At 34.2% G+C, this 15,506-nt stretch overlaps 1 protein-coding gene across 1 annotated transcript in view; it reads left to right on the forward strand.

Annotated features, from left to right (window-relative positions):
- The window catches only part of LOC124539803 (ABC transporter G family member 23-like), a 75,266-nt gene that overhangs the window by 58,320 nt on the left and 1,440 nt on the right, over positions 1-15,506 (forward strand). Inside the window, exons 6-15 of the mRNA XM_047117157.1 lie at positions 1,817-1,958; positions 2,947-3,047; positions 3,568-3,668; positions 6,896-7,017; positions 8,148-8,272; positions 9,508-9,682; positions 11,082-11,185; positions 11,851-11,933; positions 13,277-13,430; positions 14,785-14,983. Coding sequence (XP_046973113.1) covers positions 1,817-1,958; positions 2,947-3,047; positions 3,568-3,668; positions 6,896-7,017; positions 8,148-8,272; positions 9,508-9,682; positions 11,082-11,185; positions 11,851-11,933; positions 13,277-13,430; positions 14,785-14,983 — 1,306 coding nt within the window. The remainder of the gene's footprint in view (positions 1-1,816; positions 1,959-2,946; positions 3,048-3,567; positions 3,669-6,895; positions 7,018-8,147; positions 8,273-9,507; positions 9,683-11,081; positions 11,186-11,850; positions 11,934-13,276; positions 13,431-14,784; positions 14,984-15,506) is intronic.

Genomic DNA, 15,506 nt, shown 5'->3' on the forward strand with positions numbered 1-15,506 from the left:
GCTCTAGACCAATGGTATCGCGCCAGTGCTGTCATAAGTTGTTTTTATTTAACTTTTTTCTGTTATGGTAGAATAAAGTAAAGGGTCAAACACGACCTTCCCCCTATCTACTACCTTCAGAAAAGCGGGTGGGTTCGCGGAAACTATTATTGGAATTATAAGATATCATATTAGGTTTGAATCATTATGATACGAATATCTCAAGAGCGTTCAACACTAAACTACTTTATAATTTGTAATATGGATTCCACTGCGAATAACCAGTAATCTATCACAACACTAGCAAGTTAATGTAGTTAATAGGCCAATTGTCTTCACTTAAACTACTAGGGAAAGGTAACTAAAGCTTGTGCCATATCCGCGCTACAAAAAAGATTTCTTGAGCGTCAGAGATATCTTATGACCTGATGCACAAAAACGAAATCAAAACGCAGGACGAACGCACCCCAGAGCGAAATAGCCGCCTAGATGTGGCTCAAGCTTAATATATAATTATATATGTGTGTGTGTACGGATTATTTTATTTCTGCATACATCATTATATCAACAATGACGCATATAAATGCACAATAAATCACTTTAATTGATCAGTCGACATGAAAATTCAAATGTGTAAATTACTCGTGTTATATAAAATAACGACCTAATGAGTTTCTATGATTATATTGTTAACGAGCCGTGTCCTGCGGGTTTACACGCATTAAATTAAATACGAAGAATAACAATAAGAATAAATCCGGAACTCCATATAATATATATATTGATATATACATCGTTATTGGTAACTGGTTATGTTTTAAAAATAATCTGCAGACCAAGTTTCATAATGATTGTTTTAGTTTTTGAGGCATTTTTGAGGAAAAAAAATCAAAAATATATTGAAATAAATTCGTTTTCCGTCTCGCATTTTTAAATTTGAACCGATAATTATTATTAAAATATTGACAAATATCCAATGTTTAATTGTATTTATAAAACAAAAGAAAAAAATAGATTTTAATTTAAAATAAATTTTTGAAGTTGCATTTTTGACAAATTTTGAAAAAAAAACAAAAAAACGTGATAACTCAAAAATGGTTCACTTTTGGGTTATGCATATGGGGGTTAAAATTACTGTAAATAGTCACCCCTATCACCTCCTAACGGATATACGTCGAGTTACCAATAACCCTGTATAATAAGAATGTATGTATCTACTCGTATAACAAATATTTTTAAATATAAGTATTTAGTAATAAGGTCTTTCTTGCATCTTAGTATATACAAACTATTACGAGTAAGTGTATGGATATATTATATTTATAAACAATAAAAAATTGTGATACCAAGATAACATAAAGATGCAAATAGACAGACAGAATAAAATAGATACAGTTGAATGTTATTTAATCGTGTGTATATGAGAACAGGTTAAAGTATGTGATTAAAATAAACTATATCTTCATATACTTTATTTTAATCTTAATAACTTTAATTCCGTTATATAAGTTAAATTAATATGCCTACATGTGGCGAGATGGCCCAGTGGTTGGAGCTCATGCATCTTAACCGATGATAGTGGGTTTAAACCACCACTGAATATTCATGTCCTTAATTTGTGTTTATAATTCGTCTCGGTCTCGGCGATGTAGGAAAACATCGCGAGGAAACCTGCATGTGTCTAATTTCATAGAAATTCTGTCACATGTGTATTCTACCAACCCGTATTGGAACAAACCTTCTCCTCAAAGGGAGAGGAGGCCTTAGCCCGACCCAGCCCAGTCAGTGTAGGTATTCATTTACGTGAAATGTTTTTAAATCATGTATTATGTTATAGATTGGTCTTCTCCGAGATGGTCAGCTCTTAGATGAAGATTCCCCAGATGAAATCCTTCGTAAATACGACTGCGATACGCTCGAGGACGCTTTCTTCAAGATGGCGCTGAGACAACACGAAATATCCCATAGGCGGAGATCGAGTAAGTAATAACATCACTTGCTCATTGTATTTGACGACCTCCATGGTCGAGTTGTAATTAGACCGGTTTTTATGGGTACGCCACTTCAAACGGGTTCGAATCCCGGCGGTGCCAATGTAGAAAATGATCATTGTTTTTCTGTGTTGTCTTGGGTCTGGGTGTTTGTGGTACCGTCGTAAGTTCTGATTTTCCATAACACATGTGCTTTAGCTTATATTGGGATCAGAGGAATGTATGGGTTGTTGTCATTATTTTATCTATATTTAAAATATATATGCCAGCTGAACCCACAGCTTTGCTGGCATTGTTACAGAGATCGGCTTGAATCTACAAGTATGCTATACTATTTACTATTACGAAGCAGCATAACCTATTGGTGGGACTGTTTGACAGAAACCCGCTATTATTAATTTAATATTTCTTACAGCGTCATTGTCTATGGGTGATGGTGACCACTTACCATCAGGTGGCCCATATGCTCGTCCGCCAACCTATACCATAAAAAAATACGTAAAAACTGCTTCATTCATGTCATGAATTTCTTGACTCTTCGATTTTATGTCCGTATCATTCTGCGTTTTCAACTTCGACTTATATCAAAGATTACCAAAATAGAAAGAAAAATAAGTACGAAAGACTTATTGATTATACAGTATATAGTAATTCTTTTGGATAATGAAACATTGACGCCTAATAGTGCATATTATCCAAATAATGCCCAAAATCCTATTAATCAACCTGACCACTAAGTTCAAACACACTAGCGTTTGACGAGTGTGTGTGTGTTGAAGCACGGGTGTGTGTGTGTGTGTGTGTGTGTTGTTGTGTGTGTGTGTGTGTGTGTGTGTGTGTGTGTGGTTGTGTGTGTGTGTGTGTGTGTGTGTGTGTGTGATTAGCTGTCACGCACACAAAGATATTAAAAGGTGATATAAATGCAATCTAAGTGCCATAAGTTAAGGTTGACTTTTGATGCTATCGTTTGTTTCAGCCCTCACGACTTCCCCTGACGTGATACCGGAAAGCAGTATAGTGAACGACAGCCGTTATCAGTCCCGAGAAGATTTTAACGTAGTTACTAGCAGTACTGATGTAAGAATTTGATTTTTTAAAGCATTCAAGTACGCTCTTCAGAGCAGAAAGCACCGTTTCAGAGAGTTTAGAAAATTAATCGTTACATGTTTTCTCAATTAAAATACAGTATTAACAATCACATATTATATTGCGTACATAATGCAACATATATATGAACATCCAAATTTATTTTTATTATATATAAGTATAATATTTAAATGTCTAGTTAATAGGGCTAAATAATGACTTAAGCATTTGTGATGAAAAGGCAAAGTTAATTTATTAATCATCATTGCTGTTTGTGTATCGTTTTAGTTATACAGTAAGGTCGATGACTTCAAAACGATTTATTAGTTAATATTCCAATTTAATATCGGATGAATTGTTTTGTTAACCTCCTAGTATATAGAAAAAAAAAGTAAATATTTAATAATTAAAAAAACCTATTTTTTTTAAATATTTATATCAAGACAAGAAGTTGTGATGTTTACAGTTTTCGTCTTTATTTTAATATTAAAAAAAAAAACCTTTGTTACAGATATTAACTAGCAAAGAAAAAGAACACAAAAAGAACATGTCGAAAGGTCGATATAAAGCCGTTTTAATTAAATGTATACAACAGTTTTCGAGGCATCCAGGGTAAGATCACATTACTTATAACTTAAATATATATAATAATAATTCATAACATACTCCGCCAATCAGTTAGCCCTCTACATAGAACTCCTTTTCCCGAGGGCTGGCTGAAATGAAAAAAAAAATGTTTTTTTTCTTTTTATATTCTTTATAAAAATAGGCGACTTTTTGTTTGTTTGAAATTCGAATGCCATTTGAACAATCGTAAGTAAAGTCGGCAAGCTCGTTAGATTATTTACTTAGAGACTTTTATACTTCTTTACCGAGAATTTCTAAGAATTCATACAAAGGTCAATGACCGAATGCCAACTTTTACTGCTAAAGTGTAAAAAGCGTTATGCATTTGGTTTTGTTTTGTCATAATGGTTATAGGAAATGTAGATGCTGAACAAAATATCAAAATCTATTTGACAATAATATCAAAACCGGTTTTTTAACTATAATCTGAACAATTACAAAAATGATTTACAAAAGTGTAACTTACTAGCTGTCGCAAGCTTTGCTCTCGTTTTAGAGGCTTGGTTGTCATGCGGTGGGCAAAAAACATAGCATACATCCTTCCTTGAAGTTCATGTATGCTTCACACCAAACTTCATCAAAATCAGTTCATTGGTTTAATTGTGAAAGAGCAACAGACAGACCGAGTCACTTTCAAATTTATAATATAAATATAACATTATCGTAACTTGGTGGAAGGGCTTTGTGCAAGCCCGTCTGGGTAGGTACCACCCACTCATCAGTTATTCTAACGCCAAATAACAGTACTCAGTATTGTTGTGTTCCGCTTTGAAGGGTGAGTCAGCCAATGTAACTGCAGGCACAAGGGACAAAACATCTTAGTTCCCAAGGTTGGTGGCACATTGACGATGTAAGGAATAGTTAATATACCTTACAACTTCAGCATCATTGTCTATGGGTGATGGTGACCACTTACCATTAGGTGGCCTATATGTTCGTCCGCCAACCTATACCATAAAAAAAAAACCATATAAATCAATCTCATACCAAATCACAACAGATGATTTACAAATCTATATCTATAATAGTATCAAGATGCTCAAGGTTTGCTATAATTGATTTGATTTTGTCAGCCCATACATTGTCCTTTAGATATTATTCGGTTACTTATATAATTCAGTCACGTATTTTTGTATAGACAAACATTCTTGTCCGCTAACCAATATGGCGCGTAACGTGACAATCCAATATGTTCTATACGTGAACGGAAAGACTTCCTAACATTAAAGATTAACTAGATAAAGTTCCTGCCTTTGTTCGTTTCTTCCTTAGTGGTGTCAATATAATTAATTACTTACTGTCATCTTATAATATCGGGGCGCAATTAATACAAGGAAAGGAGACTAAATAAGCAGTTGCTTTGGATGTTTGAATTCGATTTTTAAACTTGCAACACACAATTATTTTTTTTAATAAAAATGACATAAATACTTTTTTGTTACATAAAGTATTAATACTATATACTATATACTATTATAGTTAAGTTAAAATCTTTCGACCAATAAAGAAATTTAATACGCCTTCATAAAAATCATAAGCAAATAGCAGATTTGCCTTGTAGTAAGAATAAAAACATATATTTTAAGCAAATTTTAACTCGACTGATTTTAATTTTTTTTTAATGTAGGCATTGTGACTTTAAAACTTCAAATCATAGTTGGCAAATTCAAATCGTTTGTTAAAAAATAAAAATACAATACAATTGGTAGAAAAAGCATATTATTCAATACAAGATTTTATAGATGATAAAAAAGCGTGGATCTAATACCTGTTGACTTCCAAGCAGGATATATTAATTTAAATAATTGTATTTAACTAACATGACTTTGTATTTTTTAATGTTAAAAAAAGAGTAACTACTGAGTTTCTTGCCGGTTCTTCTCAGTAGAATCTACTTTCCGAACGGGTAGTAGCTTCACTTAATTGTAAAATGACGATTCGAAAGTGCTAGTAAAAGCCTACTTGAATAAAGTTTATTTTGATTTGATTTGATTTGATTGGCCAATCATGAATGGCACTTACGCCTTTAACAACACCTTTAAAATACCATATTTATAGACATGTATAAAATAATTGCATGTATACATATTGCATGTTTAATAAAAACAAGTATTTTACTAAACTATGACTATAAAGGTTTAATGGCAAAGGATACCTATATTTAAATCGTGCATTTGCTCGTGACAAATAAAATAAATAAAGTATTATATATATTTGTTTATATATAGGGCCGGATTTAAAAGTATTCTGGCCTTCAGAAATATGCTTGAATTAAAAAAAATATTAAATAATTCTTATTACATATACATATATCTATATATAGACAGCTAAGATGAGCAATAGACTATGACAAACTGTTAATGTGCTTAATTTCACACTATGTTAAGAGTAATTGATAGTAATTTTTATATTATTTTCTGTAACGTAAAGGCACTATTGCAATTTGATATTAGCAAAGTTATAAATCTAAATTTCTGTTTAATGTTACCGAAATTTTCCACTACTGGCATAAGGTTTCCTCTCCCCTTTAGAAGAAGCTTTGGAGGTTACTTGCTACATGCATTATAAACGTGGCAAAATTTCGATGAAATTAGAAACATGCGGCTATCCCCACAATAGTTTTCTTCAGCAACAAGTACGAGATGAATTATAAATACAGATTAAGCGTGAAAATTCAGTGGTGCAGTGGTGTTTGCCTGGGTTACATCCCAGTGACTGTAGCCTATTCCCATTTTATGAGTGAAGATAAACAAACATGTGCCAAGATGCCTAGTGATAATACGCCAGTAAAAAAGCGTTGGTACAGCGTGGAGGAATATGTTCCAAACCCTCTCCTTAATGGGAGAGGAGGCCTTATTCCAGCAGTGGGAAATTTACAGGCTTGTTACTTTACTTTTCTAAGAGCATTAAACTGGATTAGCTGTTTTAACGATTTTTCAAAAATAGTATATGACTTAAATAGTTATCAGTTACTTTAAAAAAACGACTGTACAAAAATTCAGTCTTTTATTAATAGAATCTATTGAAACAATCGAATATAGTATTTGACAATTCATCCGTTAAAATTGGCGTTTTCGAAAATTTCACCACAACAACAACTGTGTTATTTCCAAGCTTTAAATTACAGATATCGACAAGGGACATTTTGTAATAAGCTCATAACAGTAGGTGAATATATCGGTTTTTTAACTGTCGCATAATTTCCTTTCCAGTGGTCTCATATTCGCCGTGTTTTTCCCAATCATACAAGTGGTCGCGTTCTTCCTGGCGGTGGGACACGATCCCATTGATCTACACTTAGCTGTCGTCAACGATGAAGCCGCATTCTCATCAAGTACTCTATTTTCTTAATTATTTATTAATACAATTGTCTTTGTATATAATTATGCATGTGTCTGTTTAATTGGCGACCTTTTGGGCTTGTACAAAGCCCAAAGTATTGTTGTGTTACTTTGATGAGTGAGTAAGTCATTGTAACTGCACAAGTGACGTAACATCTTGGTTAACATAAAGTTGGACGCATATTGATGTGATATAAGGAATGGTTAATATTTCTTACAATGCAAATCTCCATGGGAGGATACTAACATCCTATGCCTCATTTGCCGATCAACCTACATACATATAATATAAAAGAAAATGTTCAAATAATGACATCCTATTATGACATGCCAAGCACGTAATTTCTGGCTAAAAATGTTCCAGGTTTTATAAGCATGTCATAGAATAATTTTGAAATTACATTGATCGAAATTATGTGCTTCTGTTCTGAGAATATCTTGACAGAATATTTCAACACTTTGCTATTGGAACGACCCTGGGGTTTAGTTCCAAACCTAGTCTATATACGGTAGACAAACGATAAATTTTGAATATTAATTATACTATATCAAACGTTCCAGCATGATTCTTGCAACCAATAATACCCCCAGTAGATTTACGACTAATCTTAAATAGTCCATTAAGATAAATAAGTATACACAGTCAGAGTAAGAAAACCTTCGTCAGTTTTCAAATTCAATCCTTTATCTAGTCGTAAACTCTTAGTACCCTTAGAAACTAAAGCACTAAACTGACAACTGAGTATAAAATTAAACTTACATAATATGATAACTTGGTTCAAAATTGTGTAACATCTTAGGACTACGTCTAGTTTTATATTAACATGAAATCTTTTCAATGGTGTTATTAGTCATTACAAATTTAAATTAGATATATTTTCTACTGAATTGTCAAAATATATCTGTCAGTATCATATATTCTCGATCGGTAAAGCAGATTATCGCTCAGACTGAGCACACGAAAATGAACTTAAGTTGACGAACCTTTTCTTACTCCGACTGTACTCTTAAATATACTAAGAGTTAGGGAAATATACCCAAAGACACAACTGATAGGTACAGAGTAAGTTTAATATCAGTTTAATTCGGAATAACAGTAATATTTCTTTAATATTATTTACAGTTGGATTAGATATTTGTAAGTATGGAAACATGACGACCGTGACGCAGAGGGAAGACGAAACGTGCGAGCAACACATGCTGAGCTGCTGGTTCCTTGAGGAAATGGAAAAACGGAAATTGTATTCTGTAAGTATTTATCATTACATAGTATAAAACAAAGTCGCCTACCACTGTCTCTCCCTATGTACGCTTAGATCTTTGAAATTACGCAACGGATTTTGATGCGGTTTTTTTTAATAGATAGAGTTATTCGAGAGGAAGGTTTTTGTATGTAATACATAGACAATATAGTAAAGAAACACTAATAATTTTAGAAATTTCTAATATGATGTCGTAAATAAACAAATTCTGTAGTATATTTAGTTGCACCCGTGCGAAGCCGGGGCGGGTTGCTAGTGTATAATAAAGTTACTTTAACTATTGAGTCAATATTATTAAAATAATATAAACAATCTAGTTTAAAATATAAATTTAAAATATTAATGTGAAACATTCAATTAAATAATGGACCTTGATAAGATCCTTGAAGGATACCTAAGTCATGAAATGCTAATTATATCACTTATATTAAATACTTCATTACTTATAATATGCTAAAAATTTGTTTTGTTTAAAATATTTAGCATACTATAAATAATTAAGTATAAAAGTGTATTGTGTGATAACGACTGATGTGAACTATAAAATATAATTAATTGCGAAATATTTCTTAGATGATAAATATTACCAAATGCCTTATCAAATTCTATGTACTAAAATTGTAACTTTTTTTAAATGTATTCTGGAATTTTATGCAATTACGAAAAAATATCAATAATTGAATTGACATTGGTACTAGGAACACAAACTTGTTACTCCTGTTTCTCGACTGCATAGAGCTAGTAACTCTTCTGTGGGGCAATACATACGGTTATACCACAGAATCCCAAAAAGCGTCCAAATTGCCTCTGTTGGAAAATTATAAAAAAACGTTAAAGTATTCTTGAATGCGAAAGATTATTATATACTATTAGGAGTATACCTGCCATTTTTATTATTCTTTTCCACATAAGTATAAGCATGTAATTCGGTAATTAAAAAAAATCGAATCAAATAAAAATATATCTATTGTTATTACATCAAGTAACATATCTCAAAGAGACTGTACCCCTAAACGAGGGATACCCGTATCTTAGGGGTCAGTGACTTCCCAAATTGTGTTGTTTTCAACTTTAAATTTAATGCTTAAAATATATTCCTAGTATTATGGTACAATGATAAGAGAAAAATAACATAAAACGATTAATAATTAATCAATAAAGGATTTTGATTTGATCTGTATTTTAAGGTTAGTCTCATTAATAATGAGATGTATGTTACAGACGATATACAAGTCTGTGGAAGAAGCGAAGTACGCGGTGACGAAGCGCCAGCTGTACGGCGCGCTGCGCTTCCCGCGGAACTTCAGCGACGCGCTGGCCGTGCGCGTCACGGAGGGGCACGCGCCCGACAGCGTCGTGGACGAGAGCACCGTCAGCGTCTGGCTCGACATGAGCGGTATGTACCCCACTTTACTATACATCGACTGTTCTCATAGCAATCCATCTATCACTCACTTTGTAAATACAGAAATGTACATCGTTTTATTCTTTTAACAGTTTTTTATACATATACGATTTGGCATTCGTTTTTTTTGTTTTTGTTTTAATATACATCGAGTGTTCTCTTACTGATCCATCAACCATTTACTTTGTAAATACAGAAATGTACATCGTTTTATTCTTTTAACAGTTTTTTATACATATACGATTTGGCATTCGTTTTTTTTGTTTTTGTTTTAATATACATCGAGTGTTCTCTTACTGATCCATCAACCATTTAGTTTGTACATACAGAAATGTACATCGTTTTATTCTTTTAACGGTTTTATTAGACATATTGACGATTTGGAATTCGTTTTTTTGTTTAGATATACATCGAGTGTTCTCTTACTGATTAATCTACCACTTGCTTTGTACATACAGAAATGTACATCGTTTTATTCTTTTAACAGTTTTATTAGACATTTTGACGATTTGGCATTCGGTTTTTTGTTTTAATATACATCGAGTGTTCTCTTACTGATCCAACAACCATTTAGTTTGTACATACAGAAGTGTACATCGTTTTATTCTTTTTACAGTTTTTTATACATATACGATTTGGCATTAGTTTTTTTGTTTTAATATACATCGAGTGTTCTCTTACTGATCCATATACCACTTGCTTTGTACATACAGAAATGTGCATCGTTTTATTCTTTTAACAGTTTTTTATACATATACGATTTGGCATTCGTTTATTGTTTTAATATACATGGAGTGTTCTCTTACTGATCCATCTACCACTTGCTTTGTACATACAGAAATGTACGTCGAATTATATTTAACAGTTATTTCGATATATATACGATTTAGCATTCGTTTTTTTTTTGTTTTAATATACATCGAGTGTTCTCATAATGATCCATTTACCACTTGCTTTGTACATACAGAAATGTACGTCGAATTATATTTAACAGTTATTTTGATATATATACGATTTGGCATTTGTTTTTCGTTTTAGATGTCACATGTCTAAAACTAAATTGTAACAGATTAAGATATAAAAGTAAGAGATCTGTCGTGACACACGTGGTTGGAGCGAAGTTGCTTTCGCTATATATCATGTGATAAATAAACACAATAACATAACATTGTTATTAAAAATTCCGTATGAATTAAAACAATAACAAAATGAGGATTAAATAAATCCATATAAAAAAGAAAGAGTTAAAAAGAGAAAAATAATGAAATCGAAAGGTTACTTGGAAAGATCGTAACGCTTTTTCCTAACATGACGACGTCGAATAAATTCGGACCAAAAATGTGAAAAATGCTTACGCGTTGAATATCAAAAGATTTTTTTTTAATTCCAGATCACCAGATTTCGAACTTTGTGAAGATGCAGATCCACAAGGCGTACGAATCATTTGCGAGACGTTCCATGCGAGCCTGTGGGAAAAATGAGGAACTAGTGCAAGTAAGGAAACTGGGACTACAATCTCTGTCGTGTGAAATTAATTCCCTTGGACCTTTTAAGCTAGGCAATGAACTTTAATGTGGTCAACATCAATGAACTGAGTGATTCAAGAGGAAAGTTTTCATGTATAATAAATGCATATTTGATTAGAGGAAAGCCCAGAATTACAAAAATAAATTTAGAACATTTTTCAATTCTGTCTGTTCTTTAATTTTAAAAGTGTATACAGAATTATATTGAATTGGAAATTGAACACAGAAATATGTAGTGACCCGTGGCGAAGCTGGGATGCGTTCAGTCTGAAATAAAATAAATGATTATTTGGTGGTAGGGCTTTGTGCAAGCCTGTCTGGGTAGGTACCACCCACTCATCAGTTCTTCTACCGCCAAATAACAGTACTCAGTACTGTTGTGTTCCGGTCTGAAGGGTGAGTGAGCCAGTGTAACTACAGGCACAAGGGACAAAACATCTTAGTGCCCAAGGTTGGTGGCACATTGACGATGTAAGGAATGGTTAATATTTATTACAGCGTCATTGTCTATGGGTGATGGTGACCACTTACCATCAGGTGGCCCATATGCTCGTCGGCCAACATATACCATAAAAAAAAACATTAAAGCCATACTTACCTAAATTAAATTTGGATTGGTGATTTATTTTACAGATTCCTGTAAGGTTCGAAAAGCCAGTTTTCGGCACAATGGACTCCGAGATCGTCGCGTACATGGCACCCGGCGTTATGGTCACGTAAGTTTTATTAAGTTAATAAATGCTATGTTACAATATGTTTAATTTTAAGGGACCACAGTTCAATTTAGATCAGGCCTTGTGTTTTATAAATAGCCTTATCAATATCCATAGTCAAAATCTTTCCACCTTTAAAAAATCATTATAAGAGAGTATTATTATTTGTGTTGTATTTCTATTACTGACTTTTAATAGGCTATTTGACAAAGCGAAAAATAAATTGTGAATTATTGTAATCAGTGTCTATTATGAGTTTCAAAATGGTTATTTACTAACGAAACTTGAAAATAATACGTAATTCATTCAAAAATCAATTAATAAAAATGCATTTTTTTCAAACGTTTGTTCACGTGACACAAAACGCTCCTGATTGGCCGGGCTTATGATGAAGTCACTTTCATGTAAACCTTGCTTTTCTACTATATGTACCACAGATTAAAATACAGCAAAGTGACGTCACCAACCCCATTGCAGCGCCATATTGTCCAAGTAGCGTTTTCGCGCGTTATTTAAATATGGAATTTTTAATATGATATTTTTCGGCAAATATGTACTAGAATTAAAAAAAAATCAACTTTTACTGGGTTCCTTAACCTCTACTAAATAATATAAAAGGGATTTTAAAAACTAGTCAAATAGCCTATTCATTGAAGGAATTACTGATTCTATTGAAGGATCGTGCCCTTCAACAGAACAATGTAAAACTTGACAATATGACGCAGCATGCATCGTCAAGCGTATTATATTTTCGCGTATTATATTATCGTCGTGATGATGGCGATGGTGTTTGATTCGAGCGCATGCGCAGCATAATCTACTTCCTGGCGGCGATCGTGACGTCGACGTCGACTATTCATTGAAGGAATTACTGACACTATTGAAGGATCGTGCCCTTCAACAGAACGCTATGAAAGTAGACCCTTTTTTTCCGATAAGTATAAATAAACTCGCATAGTCGTCAAGCGTATTATGTTCTTTATCATCGTGATGATGGCGATGGTGTTTGACGTGTGCAATGTAATTCAAATTAGATCAGCCCTTATGTTTTTATAAACAACCATATCAATATCCATAGTCAAAATATTTCCACCTTTAAAAAATCATTATAAGAGAGTATTCTTGTTTGTGTTGTATTTCTATTACTGACTTTAATTCATTGAAGGCATTACTAACTATTGAAGGATCGTGCCCTTCAACAGAACGCTGTGAATGTTGACCCTTTTTCCAAAAGTATAAATAAACAAGATGACACTCACACATACACGCAGCATGCGTTGTCAAGCGTATTATGTTCTTTATCATCGTGTTGATGGCGATGGTGTTTGATTCGAGCGCATGCGCAGCATAATCTACTTCCTGGCTGCGATCGTGACGTCGACGCTGATGATCTCTGACCGGCTGGAGGGCGTGTGGGAGCGCAGCGCCGTGGCGGGCGTGCGGCCGCACGAGATGCTGCACGTCCACATCCTACTGCAGTCCAGCGTCATCCTCGTGCAGGTGCTCACACTCGCTGTTCTGTCGAGTCGAGATGGCCCAGTGGTTAGAACGGGCTCAAACCCAGGCGAGCACCGCTGATTCATGTGCTTAATTTGTCTTTATAATTCATCTCGTGCTTCGCGGTGAAGGAAAACATCGTGAGGAAACCTGCATGTGACAACAACAACAACAACAACAGCCCGTAAATTCCCACTGCTGGGCTAAAGGCCTCCTCTCCCTTTGAGGAGAAGGTATGGAACATATTCCACCACGCTGTTCCAATGCGGGTCGGTGGAATACACATGTGGCAGAATTTCTATGAAATTTGTCACATGCAGGTTTCCTCACGATGTTTTCCTTCACCGCTGAGCACGAGACGAATTATAAAGACAAATTAAACACATGAATCAGCGGTGTTTGCCTGGGTTTGAACCCGCAATCATCGGTTAAGATGCACGCGTTCTAACCACTGGGCCATCTCGACTCTCGCAGGTGCTCACTCGAACATAATATATATAATATAATCAATTTACCATTTTCAAAATTTAAAAATATTATTAAGACTAAATTAATAAATAAATCATACTATTCATTAAAATAGTACTTTTTAGAGAGAAACGCCTGGAGTTAGGCTCGGGTTCCATCATAGGATGCTAATTACTGTCAATAACAGCATTGTAAATGTGTTTATTTGAAAAGAGCAACTATGCGAGTTTCTTGCCGTTTCTTCTCGCTAGAAGCTGCTTTCCGAAACGGTGGTAGTATTTGATTATTGACGATTCAAAAACGCTTCATTGTGAAGTTTACTTGAATAAAATTGATTTGATTTGATTTGAACTCGAGCTGTTTTCGACAAACTACGGATACACACTGTTGTGTCGTGTGATGATTATGGCATGCAGGCAGGCATGCACTTAACATTTAATAAAACAGGATTTACTTTCAATTTGCGAAAAAATGAGTCGAGTCGGCCCATTGGTTAGGACGCGTGCATCATCGTCATCGGTGCTTGCCTGGGTTTGAACCCGCAATCATCGGTTAAGACCCAGGCAAGCAACGTTGATTCATGTGCTTAATTTGTCTTTATAATTCATCTCGTGCTTAGCGGTGAAGGAAAACATCGTTAGGAAACCTGTATGTGTCTAATTTCATGGAAATTCTGTCACATGTGCATTCCACCAACCCGCATTGGAACAGCGTGGTGGAATATGTTCCAAACCATCTCCTTAATGAAAGAGGAGGCCTTAACCCAGCAGTGGGAAATTTACAGGCTGTTACTTTACTAATCAAATCTAAACAAAAATATCTTCTGATCATGAATCAATGGCATCTTCGTGGGATTGTCTTTATCTTATGACTACGATTATCATTACAGACGTTCGAGATGATGATAATTGCATTCGTGGGATACCAGCTGCCCTCGCGTGGGTCGCTGTGGGCGTGCGGCTTCCTGTTGTTCCTGCAGGGTCTGGGCGGGATGTGCTACGGCTTCCTGCTCTCCGTGCTCTGTTCCAGTTACACCGTCTCCTTCTTCATCGCCACCGGTAGCTTCTACCCCATGATCCTGCTCTGTGGTGAGTTACTCATATTGTTCAGTGATTGGATCACAATTTACAGTCAATAAAACTTCAAACTCATGTATATTAACCGATGATTGTGGATTCAAACCCAGAGAACTTATGATTTGTCATGTGCTTATTTTGTGTTTGTAATTCATCTCATGGTCGACGGTTAAGGAAAAAATCGTATGAAAACCTGCTAGTGTCCTATCCTCACGTGTATAATGTATATCTACTAACCCGTATTGAAATAGTGTATTGGAATTAGGTCCAAAACTTCCGGTCAGAGAAAGCACTTGAAGACAAATTGGAATAAAATTTCATTAAGTTATTGTTTTTTATAAAATTATAGTAAGCTGATGATATACTATTAGGACACTTTGAAATTTTAATAATATTGCTACTAGCAACAATAAACAATATTCTCAGTAGACTGTTACTCAAGATACGTACTAAGGTAATTTTGGCTTTGGACATAAGTACTAACTTGTTGAAAGTCTTAATCTAACTCAATTTTGGACTTATTATTACGACATAA

This window comes from Vanessa cardui, chromosome 23 (assembly GCF_905220365.1).
Source record: "Vanessa cardui chromosome 23, ilVanCard2.1, whole genome shotgun sequence".
NCBI classification, from domain to species: Eukaryota; Metazoa; Arthropoda; class Insecta; order Lepidoptera; family Nymphalidae; genus Vanessa; species Vanessa cardui.